The sequence below is a fragment of the Hemiscyllium ocellatum genome, chromosome 40, assembly GCF_020745735.1.
Source record: "Hemiscyllium ocellatum isolate sHemOce1 chromosome 40, sHemOce1.pat.X.cur, whole genome shotgun sequence".
In the NCBI taxonomy this organism is placed as follows: Eukaryota; Metazoa; Chordata; class Chondrichthyes; order Orectolobiformes; family Hemiscylliidae; genus Hemiscyllium; species Hemiscyllium ocellatum.
The window spans coordinates 1,397,534-1,411,614 of NC_083440.1; the positions used below are offsets into that span (position 1 = coordinate 1,397,534).

At 48.5% G+C, this 14,081-nt stretch overlaps 1 protein-coding gene across 1 annotated transcript; it reads left to right on the top strand.

The window, feature by feature from the left end:
• Positions 1-10,396: 10,396 nt before the first annotated feature.
• On the top strand, positions 10,397-11,293 carry LOC132834499 (ecto-ADP-ribosyltransferase 5-like). The gene has a single exon (XM_060853423.1). The coding sequence runs from the start codon at positions 10,397-10,399 to the stop codon at positions 11,291-11,293; it is 897 nt and encodes a 298-aa protein (XP_060709406.1).
• The last annotated feature ends 2,788 nt before the right edge of the window (positions 11,294-14,081 follow it).

Consider the following 14,081-nt stretch of genomic DNA (forward strand, 5'->3'; position numbering starts at 1 on the left):
ACTGGGAGGTCACTGTCCCAGACCGGGAGGTCACTGTGCCAGACTGCTGTACACCGGTCTGGTAAGCAGCATTGACTGTGGGGCTCTCCGTGTAACCCTGGGGAAGTCTGGTCCAAGTGTACTGGCATCCGCCAAACATAAAAATGAAAAGGGGACGACAACTTGTTGGAGGAAAAGGCTGAGCAGAGGTTGATTTCAGAAAAGCACGTGGCGGAGGCAGGGATGCTGTTGAGTATGGTGTTTGTATTCCGGGGTTGTGGGGGTGGTTGGGGACTCCGCTCTCGGGGGTTTTCTAGCAGTGGTCTTTTACCTTGGGAGCTGATGGTGTTTGGCAATGTCCCAAAACTTCGTGAGGCACTGCAACATGTCGACAGTGACACCCGAGGGATCCCTGTGCCCCCCTGTGATGGCCGTGGGCGAGTAATTTTTTTTATCAATTTTAAAGGCCCCCGCCCACTTTCCTTGGGACCCGGTGTAAAGGTCCCCTGTGAAGTGGATAATGTAACGTCTCTACCCTGTCTTTTGGACGGTGTCTGCTGGTGAACCAAGTGTAACAATAGCATCTCCTACCTTATTCTTGAAGTTCACATATTAACCAGGCCTTTTCTGTGTATTCTTGTTCATTTTCGGCCCTGAGCCATTCACACGACGTGCGTGGGCTCGCCAAGCTCCCACAGCCGGCGTCTCTCGGCAAAGGGTGGATGTCTGTACCCTCATGGCGTCCTGCACGTTCCTGGGTTGGTTTCTAAGTGCTGTGCCATGGCTTTTGAGGGAAAAACAAAGGGAGTGCTCACAGAACACACAGGCAGGGAGTGATTGACAGGTCAGGCAATACAGGTAAAAGGTCAAGATAAAAGGTAGGGAGGAGGGACTAGGGGGAGGGGCGATGGAGGTCCACCTATCCCACCTCCATCGCCCCTCCCCCTAGTCCCTCCTCCCTACCTTTTATCTTAGCCTGCTTGGCTCTCTCTCTTATTCCTGATGAAGGGCTTATGCTCGAAACGTCGAATTCTCTATTCCTGAGATGCTGCCTGGCCTGCTGTGCTTTGACCAGCAACACATTTGCAGCTGTGATCTCCAGCATCTGCAGAACTCATTTTTTACTTACAGGTAAAAGGTCATCAAGCATGGAAACGCAGACTGAAAAGTAAACAAACTATTGAGCCCTGAACAAACGCAGTCAGATGGGACACCCGATATTGATAAGTCAAGTCCTCAGTGACTGCACAACAAGCAGAGAAGGATGAGGACGTTATTATCTTAATAAAACTTATGCAGAACTTTTATTTCATAAGCACCGGTGGTTCCTTCAAAGAAAAACCGTCATAGATCAGCAAATGGAAAATAAATCAGGTCATCTCTGCATCTTGAGCTGCAGGGACTTAAACAAGCAAATGTGCGTGCAAGGCCAAACACAAAGAGACAAAGTTTCTCCAAAGTTCAGTTATGCTGGGCACTAGGACCTGTTGAGAACTAAGATGAAATCTGACAGGATGCTGGCCAGTCTCTCTCTATTAATCGATCTATCACTCTCTCTCTGTCTGCTGCCCAGTACAGTTGGGAAGCCAGTAACTGAACCAGTTCCTCCCACACCCCGGATCAAGTTCCTCAGCAACGAAGGTAAGTGTGGGGGACTGAGGGAAAGAGGCTGGGAGGGGTCCTTTTTATCAGAGTTTTTAGGACTCTGTGACTTCAGTTTAAGGGTTGGGGGTTGCTGACCACTTCCCTAAACTTATCGAAACTCAGGCCACGAAGGGTCGCCAAACCTACCTACACTATTCTGCTCCCAAACCATATTGGCTGGTGATCTGTATAAACAGGGTATTCTCGACCTTACTCTCCGAGCGTAAGTGGTTACCGTGGTGCTCGTCACTTGCTTGAGACAGTCGGCGTCCGCGCACCACTGCATCAGCAGGACAAGTTAGACTTGTCCCCGGGGCGGTCTTTCTCCCAGGGTTTGGGGACCCACACCCTGACTGACCTCTGGTTCAGGCTGGGTATAGAGAACAGACTGCAGCGCTGACAACCACAGAAACAAACAGGACAAAACAGATAAGACAAATACAGAACAAACACAAGACAGAGAAACAAGACAGCAGGGCCCCTGTCAATTTCCCATCATCTGAGGATTTCTTAAAGTGAAAATGTAATCGGCGAATCTCTCCTCCTATCTTGCCATCCTTTCTCTGCCCGACCAGCTTTCCCTTGGCTGGATCAGCATCGTGACACAAGTCCTGGCTCAAGTTGGATCACGCGTAGGCCAAATTGTTCTGTCTTTTCAAATGATAGTTCATTAATTTAGGATCCCACCTGACTACCTCGCCAGGCCAAGTCTAAGTTGCTCAATTCCGAATTGCTGCAGCAGCCAGCTGCCAATTAGTTAAAAACCTGGTGATGAATTTATTAGTTTCCTCGACTACCTCCACAGGCCAGGTCTGTGGTAGCTGAACCCAACTCGCCACAGTTGCTAGATCAGAATTGTGGCCATCCTCCACAGTCGGGAGGAGAAAGTGAGGACTGCAGATGCTGCAGATCAGAGCTGAAAAATGTGTTCCTGGAAAAGCGCAGCAGCTCAGGCAGCGTCCAAGGAGCAGGAGAATCGACGTTTCGGGCATAAGCCCTTCTTCAGTCGTCCAGCCTTTCTCTAGTCTGTCCCTGCTAGGACAGGGCTGGCAGCCAGATCCGAAATGGCCGAAATTTGAAATATCACGTTCACTTACCCTGTTGAGAGAGACAAAAGGGGCTTGCCGACTAACCCCAAACTGTCCGAGAAATTAGCCCAATAAAGCAGAGACCAGGCAAACATAGTTTATTACAAACATATCACTGGGAGAGAAGTTGACTCGGCTGGCGCAGAACTGACAGCCTGTACAGATAGATCAAGGGTTCTCTTCGTGGTAAAAACAATGACTGCAGATGCTGGAAACCAGATTCTGGATCAGTGGTGCTGGAAGAGCACAGCAGGTCAGGCAGCATCCAAAGTGCAGCGAAATCGACGTTTCGGGCAAAAGCCCTTCATCAGGAATAAAAGGGTTCTCTTCCCCGAGCTGAGGGTGAAGCCAGGTTTTCTAGGAATCTTGTAAAATGAGGTTAATTAAAATGGGGAAAGTTACAATGTATTTGGAAATTAAGTGATCCAGTTACAATGATGATAATTGAAAAAACAGTTATCAGACGAAGGTCCTGATGATCGATCCAATGTAACATCCTGACTGTATCAATGAGTTATTGATGGCTCAGGAGATTTTATTTATCTTCTCCCGGTAGGTGAGGATGTCTCCTTTGAAAAAGAAAGGTGTTTCCATTGTTCCTGTCCTGGGAGCAGGGTCCGTTGGTGCCTCTCTGTCTGACCTTTCTTTTGTATGGCTTTGATATTGCTATGTCATGAGACTGACCACAGGGCTTTGGGACAGCTGTGTTGATCTGGTATTGTTAGTGGGTTTTGGGAAGTGCATTCCCTTGTCTGCGAGTGCTGTCTGGTTTCAATTGTCAGCCCGCTTGGTCCCTGCTGGGGCATTCTGGGTATTTTTGTATAGTTTGGCCAACTCTGCTTTCCTCTGTTCTGTGTGGGTTTATTATGGGTAGGCAAGGTGCCAGATCTTTTCTCCCAACTGGACACAAAACCGAAAGAAATGCGGATGCAGGGAGTCAGAAACAAAAAAGTGTAAATTGCTGTAAAAACTTAGCAGGTCTGGCAGCATTTGTGGAGAGAAATCAGATTTGATGTTTCTGGTCCAGTGACCCTTCCTCAGAAAATCTTCGCAATTCCTTATCTACTAAGCATTTAAGGCCTTCCTCAGAAGGTTCGCTGGGCTACTGTGAGGTCTGAGGTCTGGAGGAAAACTTGAGTATATTGGGCCTGGGCTCGTTGGAGTTTCAAAGAATGAGAGGTGCCGTTATTGACAGGGGAGATATGGAAAGGGGTTTTCCCTTGTGAGTGAGTCTCGGGCCACAGGACACCATCTCAGAGTAACAGCTCACCCATTTCAAAACGAACATAGAACTTAGAACATTACAGCGCAGTACAGGCCCTTCGGCCCTCGATGTTGCGCCACCCTGTCATACCAATCTGAAGCCCACCTAACCTATACCATTCCATGTACATCCATATACTTGTCCAACGACGACTTAAATGTACTTAAAGTTGGCGAATCTACTACCGTGGCAGGCAAAGCATTCCATACCCTTATTACTCTCTGAGTAAAGAAACTACCTCTGACATCTGTCCTATATCTGTCACTCCACAATTTAAAGCAATGTCCCCCCGTGCTCGCTGTCACCATTCTTGGAAAAAGGCTCTCCCTGCCCACCCTATCTAACCCTCTGATTATCTTGTATGTCTCTGTTAAGTCACTTCTCAACCTTCTTCTCTCCAATGAAAACAGCCTCAAGTCCCTCAGCCTTTCCTCGTAAGACCTTCCCTCCAGACCAGGCAACATCCTGGTAAATCTCCTCTGCACCTTTTCCAAAGCTTCCACATTTATCTTATAATGCTCCAAGTTCGGCTGCACTAGAGTTTAGTACAGCTGTAACAAAACCTCATGGTTCCGGAACTTGATCCCTCTATTAATAAAAGCTAAAACACTATATGCCTTCTGAACAACCCTGTCAACCTGGGTGGCAACTTTCAAAGATCTGTGTACCTGGACACCGAGATCTCTCTGCTCATCTACACTACCAAGAATCTTACCATTAGCCCAGTACTTTGCATTCCGGTTACTCTCTCCACAGTGAATCACCTCACACTTGTCCACATTAAACTCCATTTGCCACCTCTCAGTCCAGCTCTGCAGCTTATCTATGTCTCTCTGTAACCTACAACATCCTTCGCCACTATCCACAACTCCACCGACCTCAGTGTCATCCGCAGATTTACTAACCCACCCTTCTACGCCCTCATCCAGGTCGTTTATAAAAATAACGAACAGCAGTGGACCCAACACCGACCCTTGCGGTACACCACCGGTAATTGGATTCCAGGATGAACATTTCCCATCAACCACCACCCTCTGTCTTCTTTCAGCAAGCTAAATACTGATCCAAACTGCTATGTCTCCCACAATCCCATTCCTCCGCATTTTGTACAATAGCCTACTGTGGGGAACATTATCGAACGCCTTGCTGAAATCCATATACAACACATCAACCTGTTTACTCTCATCTACCTGTTTGGTCACCTTCTCAAAGAACTCAATAAGGCTCAATAAGACACGACCTATCCTTCACAAAACCGTGCTGACTATCCCTAATCAAATTATTCTTTTCTAGATGATTATAAATCCTATCTCTTATAACCTTTTCCAACACTTTACAGACAACTGAAGTAAGGCTCACTGGTCTACAATTACCAGGATTGACTCTACTCCCCTTCTTGAACAGGGAATCCACATTTGCTATCCTCCAGTCTTCTGGCACTGTTCCTGTAGACAATGACGATTTAAAGATAATGCCAAAGGCTTGGCAATCTCCACCCTGGCTTCCCAGAGGATCCGAAGATTAATCCCATCTGGCCCAGGGGGCTTATCTATTTTCACGCTCTGCAGGATTTTTGATACCTCCTCCTTGTGAACCTCAATCCCACCTTGTCTAGTAGCCTGTGTCTCAGTATTCTCCTCGACAATATTGTCGCTTTCTAAAGTGAATACTGTTGAAAAATATTCATTTAGTGCTTCCCCTATCTCCTCTGACTCCACACACAACTTCCCACTACTATCCTTGATTGGCCCTAATCTTACTCTCGTCATTCTTTTATTCCTTAAATACCTGTAGAAAGCCTTCGGGTTTACCCTGATCCTATCTGCCAACAACTTCTCATGTCTCCTCCTGGCTCTTCTGAGGGTGCATTTTTTGAGCAGTGCGAATCTGTGGAGTTCATGACCACAGAGGATTGTTGAGGCTGGGTCATTGGGTGTATTCAAGGTAGAGGTCGACAGATTTTTAGTCAGGAAGTGAGTGGAGGGAAACAGTACGAAAGTAGCGCTGAGGATGATCAATTCGGCAACAGTCTCATTAATGGTGTAGCAACTTATTGGACTGAATGGTCTACATACCATCTCATGGTCTAAGCTAATGGTGCGCAAATTTCTATAGGAGGACTCACAAAGGACTGAAAGGGCAACTTTTCACGCAGAGAAAGAGACAGAGAAACAGGGAGAGGACAGAGAAGGGGGGGTGAGGGAGAGGACAGAGTGAGAGAGAGAAAGAGGGACAGGGAAAGAGAGAAAAGACAAAGAGAGAGAGCTGGGAGAAATAGATTCAGTGAGTGGTGAGTTGGATATTACAGAATGATGCATTCTTCAAAAAATCACATGCGTGTGGAGTTTTTACAGACTGCAGCTGGAGAGAGACAGAGACGGAAAGAGAGAGAGACAGACAGACAGACAGCGGGAAAAGTAACCATGAGGAACTCGAACATTCTGGCCCTAACCTTCTGCCATTGCTGTAAGTAAATAGAAACAATTTATCTCTCTCACTCTCTCTCTCTCTCTCTCTCTCTCTCTCTCTCTCTCTCTCTCTCAACAAGTCCCCCAGGCTCACTCTCTCTGTCACTCTCTCTGTCTATTGGGCCCTCTCATTTCCCATCTCATCTCCCTCTCTACCTCTCTCGTTCCCTCTTTCATTTGCCCACACACCCTCTCTACCCTCCTCTGTCTCTCTCTCTCTCTCTCTCTGTCCCCCACTCCAACCCCACCCCGCTCTCTCTCTCACTCTCTCTCTCTCTGTAGTTCTGGCACATTCGTGCTCTCTCTCTGTCTCTATCTTCCCCCGCCTCTCACTCTCTGTCACCCCCTCCACTATCTTTCACTGTCCGTCTCCCCTTTTGCCCTCGCTCCCTCTCCCCATCTCTCTCTCTCCTCTCTCTCCCCCCTCTCTGTGGCTCCTGCTCTCTCTATCTCCCCCACGCTCAGTCTCTCCCCTCTCTGCCCCACATTCTGTTTCTCTTCCCCCCTTGTGTCTCCCTCTCTATCTGTCTCTCTCTCCCCCCGTCACTTTGTCTCTGTCCCTCTCTCTCCCCTCCCTGTCTCCCCTCTCCTTGTCTGTCCCCGCCTATGTTCCCCATTCTCTGTCTTCCATCCTCTCTCTTCCCTCTCTCCCTGCCTCTCTCTCCCTCACCCCCTCTCTCTGTCTTTCCCTCTCCCTCTTTCCTATTCTCTCTGTCCTTGTGTCTCTATTCCCCACTCTCTGTCTCTCACCCTCACTGTTCCCCCTTTCTCTCTCTCTCTCTCTCTCTCTCTCCCTTTCTCTCCCAGCTCTCTGTCTCCCCCTCTCCTCCAGCCCCTACACATCCTTCCTATCTCTGTAAACGCCTCCAGCCCGTACACACCTCCCTACCTCTGTAAACTCCTCCAGCCCACTCTCCCCCTCCCCATCTCTGGAAACTCCTCCAGCCCCTACACCCCCTCGCTGTCTCTGTAACTCCCTCCAGCCCCTACACCCCCTCCTCATCTCTGTAATCTCCTCCAGTCCTTGCATCCCTCACTGCCTCTGTCACAACTTCCATTCCCTACACACCTCCATATCTCTGTAATCCACTCCAGCCCTACAGTCCCTATCTCCGTCACTTCCCCCACCACTTGAACCCCTAAAGAAACAGGGATGGGATGCAGGTGCTGGAGGAAGAGATTGAGTCATGAAACCTCCAGTCCAATTTGTCCATTCAAACCCAGATATCCCAACCTAATCTAGTCCCGTTTGCCAGCACTGGTCCCATATCCCTCTAATTTTTTCCTATTCATACACTCACCCAGATGCCCTTTAAATGTTGTCATTATACCAGCCTCTACCACTTCCTCTGGCAGCTCGTTTTATACATGCACCACCCCCTGCCTGAAAGAGTTGCTCCTTAGGTCTCATTTGCATCTTACCCCTCTCTTCCTAAACCTATCACATCTGGTTCTGGATTCCCCTAGCATTGTGAAAAAGACCTTGCTGTTGATTGCGAATCATATCAGATTGAATGGATCGGTTGGAGTGACATTTAGATACAACGAGGAATTTACAAGAGCAAGGGGATGTGATGAATGGCTGCTATAGAAAGGCAAAATAGTTGCAGATACAGTCAGGTAGATGAGTTCACTCCAGCAAAGGCAGGAGAAGTAGGCAGGTAGGGCAGTAGTCTTCTTTGGCTCTCCCCATTTCAAACAAGTATCATGTTTTTGCAAAATGTAGGGTGCAATGGATTCTCAGGGGAGTTAGACCCCACCTACCACCCCGAGTAAAAGAAAAGGAAATGACATCACAGCAGGAAGTTATGTCACCAGAGGGTATGACATCGCCAACCCAAAGAAGCCCAAACATATAATTACAAAGCAGGAATTATCAACAGTACTTCGTCTGGAGGCCCACTGAAGATGTTACCTAGTAGGACATGAACCTTCCATTCAGCGAACAAACCTACATCCAGAACCTCAATCTGAGCTACAAATCTTCTAAAAACTCGCTGGGGACTAATATACTGGCAGAGAGATTTGCTGGACGTGCTCGGGAGGAGTTAAGCTATGAGGGTGTGGGTGGTGGAATCCAGGCAGATAGTGAGGAAAGAGATCAATATGAGACTGGTACAGTAGAGAATAGAAAGGCGGGCAGGGACAAAGGACAAAACAAAGTAGGACTGATAAACGAAATTACATTTATTTCAATGCAGGAGGCCTTTAACAAGGCAGGCAGATTGACTCAGGGCATGGTTAGGAACATGGGACTGGGATATCGTAGCAATTGGAGAAACGTGGCTCAGGGATGTACAGGACTGACAGCTTAATGTTCCAGGATACAAATACGACAGGAAGGATAGAAAGAGAGGCAAGAGAGGAGGGGGAGTGGAGACTTTGATACTGGATCGCATTGCAGCTGTAATCAGGGAGAATATTCCTGGGAATACATCGAATGAATTTCATTGTGTTGAACTGAGAAATAAGAAAGGGATTGTATTACACACACCCTAATAGCCAGAGGTAAATTGATGTATTTGTATTTGGTATTTGGAAAGGCAAGGACTAATTAGTGATAGTCAACTTGGCTTTGTGTGTGGGAAATCATGTCTCACAAACTTGATTGAGTTTTTTTGAGGAAGTAACAAAGAGGATTGATGAGGGCAGAGCAATAGAAGTGATCTATATGGACTTAAGTGAGGCGTTCAAAAAGGTTCCCCATGGGAGACTGATTAGCAAGGTTAGATCTCATGGAATAGAGGAAGAACTAGCCATTTGGATACAGAACTGGCTCAAAGGTAGAAGACAGAGGGTGGTAGTGAAGGTTTGTTTCTCAGACAAGAGGCCTGTGACCAGTGGACAAGGATCAGTGCTGGATCCATTCCTTTTTAACATTTGGACAGTGAAGAAGATTACCTCAGATTTCAACAGGATCTGTACCAGATGGGCCAATTGGCTGAGAAGTGGCAGATGGAGTATAATTTAGATAAATGCGAGGTGCTGCATTTTGGGAAGCAAACCTTAGCAGAACTTATACACTTAATGGTAAGGTCCTAGGGAGTGTTGCTGAAAAACAGACCTTGGAGTGCAGGTTCATAACTCCGTGAAAGTGGAGTCATGGAAGATATGGAAGTGCAGAAGGCATTTGGTATGATTTCCTTTATTTGTCAGAGAACTGAGTGCAGGAGTTGAGAGGTCATGTTCATAGAATCCCTGCAGTGCAGGTTTCAATTTGCAGGTTGAGTCAGTAGTTAGGAAGCAAATGCAATGATGGCATTTATTTTGAGAGGACTTGAGTATAAACGCAAGGATATGCTTATGAGGCTCTATAAATCTCTGGTCAGACCACATTTAGAGTAATGCGTTCAGTTTTGGACCCCACATTTGAGGAAGGATGTACTGACCCTGGAGTATGTTCAGAAAAGGCTAACGTTTGAGGACTCTGGATCTATACTCGATGTAGTTTAGAAATATGGGGGGATCTAATTGAAACTTACAGAATATTGAATTACCTGGACAGAGTAAATGTTGGGGAGACTTTTTTTCTATTCGTAAGAGAGACTAGGACCTAAGGGCATAAGCTTAGAGTAAAGAGGACACTCTTTAGAATCGAGATAAGAAGAAACTTCTTCAGCCAGAAAGTGAGGAATCTCTGGAATTCATTGACACAGAAAGCTGTGGAGGCCAGGTCATTGAGTATATTTAAGACTGAAACAGATAGGAGTATCAAGGGTATCAAGGTTGTAGAAAGTGGGAGAATGGGATTGAGAAACATTCTAGGCATGATTGAATGGTGGAGCAGACTTGATGGGCAGAATGGCCTAATTTCTATTCCTATGTCTTATGGTAGGGATTGGAGGGAGTTGCAGAGATAGGGAGATTTCCTTTATGCTTGCTCGCATCTCTCTGTCTCTGATTCTCTCCCTCTCTCGCTCTCTCACACACACATGCAATCCACAGTGGGCACCATGCTCTCGGTCCCCCAGGGGGCTGGGGTGAAGAGGCCAAACCGTTTCTCCAGTGAGCTGATCAACCTGGGGATGATGCGCGGCTGCGAGGTGGAGGAGAGCCTGGTGGATGTGGAAGAGGCAGACGACGAGGAGATGGAGACGAAATTGAGCTCGTGGCTGACTCTGCTGGACAAGGAGAGGGAGCTGAACCCAGCCTTGAACAACGCCTGGTCTGAGGCCCGGCTGGAGTGGGCCCGGATGAAGGCGAAGGGCAGCCGAGCTCCGGGGGGTCTGAAGGACGAGCTGGTGGTGGCTGTGGTGTGCTACGCCATGGAATATCCACCCCCTCCCTCAGGACCTCTCTACCTGGTCTTTAACCAGGCTTTAAGACACTGCCTAGGGCCTGAGGAATCCCAGGAGGCATGCGAGCGATTCCAGGGCCTATGCCAGCTCCTAGGCCTGGCACTGAGGGGCCTAAGGAGGGCAGAGTGGGCCCACGATGGGAAGAGGGAAGTGGGCACCGTTTACAGGGGCTCCCCCAGGCCATTCTGGGCAAATGTTGGCGACACGGTGCAGTTTGGGAGTTTCACATCGACGTCCGCAAGCAGGGACGTGGGCGAGATCTTCGCTGGGGAGGGGGTAGGGAGCGGGGGGACGCTCTTCCACATCCGCACGGCCAGGGGGGCCTCAGTGGCGAAGCTGTCCCCCTTCCCTCAGGAAAAGGAGGTCCTCATCCCTCCATGCGAGGTCTTCCGTGTTGACAAGGTCGAGAGGTCGAAGGTCAACGGCCAACCCCGTGTAGACCTCCACCTGACCTCCCTCCAGTTGTCAGGGGTGAGCGGAACCACAGAGACCGGGCGATTCCATTTCCTCACCTTCACGCTCGCTCTCACCCTCGCTCGGGAACACTGTTAAACTGACCAGGAGGCAGGCAATAACTGACTGACCACCACATCAATGAGAGATTAACCTGCCGGTCAGTGACAAGGGAGCACCGCACTGTGGGAGGGTCAGTGCAGAAGAGTGCTGCACTGTCAGATGTTCAGTGCTGACAGAACACGATGCTGTCGGAGGGTCAGTGCTGAGGGAGTGGAAACTGTCATAGAGTCAGTAATGAGGGAGCACCACACAGTCGGAGGGTCAGTGCTGAGGGAGCTCCACACTGTCAGAGGGTCAGTGCTGAGGGGTTACTGCACTGTCGGAGGGTCAGTGCTGAGGGAGAGCTGCACTGTCAGACATTCAGCACTGAGGGAGTGCCACACTGCTGGAGAGTCAGTGCTGAGGGAGTACCGCACTGTTGGAAGGCCAGTGCTGAAGGAATGCCACACTCTTGGAGGGTCAGCGCTGAGTGTGTAGGAAGCGTGTATGAGGAACCTTGGTATTGACCCATTCTGTGATGTGGTTTCAATAATGTCTCTGGTCCTGCACCGTTCCTAATCTTGTGACACTGTTGTGCTCCCCGTTAATGTTTCTCTCTGAAATGATACACTCCCTTCACCTGGTAGTTATGTTCCTGACACCTAAAATACAGCTAATCTCCATCAGTCGTCTTTGTTGATAGATTTGTAAAAAGGATTTGGAAAAAGTGCAATAAAATGGAAATCTGAAATCAATGAGAAGTTAATTATTGTTTATATTCATAAAACCTGAACTCTGACCAAGACTTCAAACCCTCTCTGAACAGGGTCCCTATCAGAGAGAGAGAGAGAGAGAGAGAGAGAGAGAGAGAGACGGGAGGGGGGGGTAGAAATCAGCCAGGGTTCCTGCTCCTGATCACTGTCCAGTGATCCCTGGGTTAGAGAGAGAGGGGGGGGGAAATCAGCCAGGGTTCCTGCTCCTGATCACTGTCCAGTGATCCCTGGGTTAGAGAGAGAGAGAGGGGGGGGTGAAATCAGCCAGGGTTCCCGCTCCTGATCACTGCCCAGTGATCCCTGGGTTAGAGAGAGACAGAGGGGGGAAATCAGCCAGGGTTCCTACTCCTGATCACTGCCCAGTGATCTCTGGGTTAGAGAGAGGGGGGGAAATCAGCCAGGGTTCCTGCTCCTGATCACTGCCCAGTGATCTCTGGGTTAGAGAGAGAGAGAGAGGGAAATCAGCCAGGGTTCCTGCTCCTGATCACTGCCCAGTGATCCCTGGGTTAGAAAGAGAGGGGGGAAATCAGCCAGGGTCCCTGCTCCTGATCACTGTCCAGTGATCCCTGGGTTAAAGAGAGAGAGAAAGAAAGAGAGAGAGAGAAGGGGTCACAAAATCAGCCAGGATTTCTGCTCATAATCCTTCCGGGTGATCCTTGGGTTAGAGATCGGGGGGTGTGTGGTTAATAAGTGATCCCTGGGTTAGAGAGAGAGAAAAAAACAGAGGGAGAAATCAGTCAGGGTTCCTGCTACCTAGTGAATCCTGGGTTAGAGACACAGTGAGTGAGTGGTGCATGTTGTCACATGAAGTGTGTATTGGTTCCCTCACAGTTCGCCGCGAGATTGTGTGGGATTTCTTGACACCTGAAGTCACAACGTTTCCAAGTGCTGTTCCCACGCTGACAACATACAAATTGATGAAGGGCTCTGGCCCGAAACGTCGAATTTCCTGTTCCTTGGATGCTGCCTGACCTGCTGTGCTTTAACCAGCAACACATTTTCAGCTCTGATCTCCAGCATCTGCAGACCTCACTTTTTACTTTTCTGTAGAAAACCCCTAGTGAGGTGGCTGCTCCCTTGCTGTTCCTAAATTCCACCCATACTGACTCAGCAGACATACCTTCCTCAACAACCTTCTTTTCCGTAGCTGTGATGCACTCTCTGATTAGCCATGCTACGCCCTCTCCCCTTTATTCACCCTCCCTGTTTCTATTAAATGTTCTAAACCCTGGAACATTTAGAAACCATTCCTGTGAAACCCACGTCTCTGTTATGGCCACAACATCATAGCTCCAAATACTGATCCATGCTCTGAGTTAATCACTCTTATTTCTGATACTCCTTGCATTAAAGCAGACATACTTCAACTTTTGTTTCATCACGTGAGAAACCATCCCGATAGATTCACTACATCCTGTCACTGCACCATCTACAACTGCATCCCTCTCAGATATGTAGCTCTGATTCCCACCCGCTTGCCAAACCATTCCGAACGACATGAGCAAATCTCCCATCCAGGACATTTGTGCCCCTCCAGTCCAAGAACGACTCGCCCTTCATGTATGGGTGGCGGCACGGTGGCTCAGTGGTTAGCACTGCTGCCTCACAGCGCCAGAGACCCGGGTCCAATTCCCGCTTCAGGCAACTGTCTGTGTGGAGTTTGCACACTCTCCCCGTGTCTGCGTGGGTTTCCTCCGGGTGCTCCGGTTTCCTCCCACAGTCCAAAAATGTGCAGGTTAGGTGAAGTAGCCAAGCTAAATTGCCCGTAGTGTTAGGTGAAGGGGTAAACGTAGGAGAATGGGTCTGGGTGGGCTGCTCTTTGGAGGGTCGGTGTGGACTTGTTGGGCTGAAGACCCTGTTTCCACACTGTAAGTAATCTAATCTACAAAAAAGATCCAGGGCGATTGTGGTTTGCAAGTAACTGCTGACCACGGCAGCAATGCACACATTCAGTCTGTAAGAAGAATCACGTTGAATCAGTGAGTTAAATATTCTTGTTTAAAGAGGGAAGCTCCTTACCTCAAGTCCGGGAGAACAGCTCTGAACTATATTTTCACTCTTAGATTAATTTG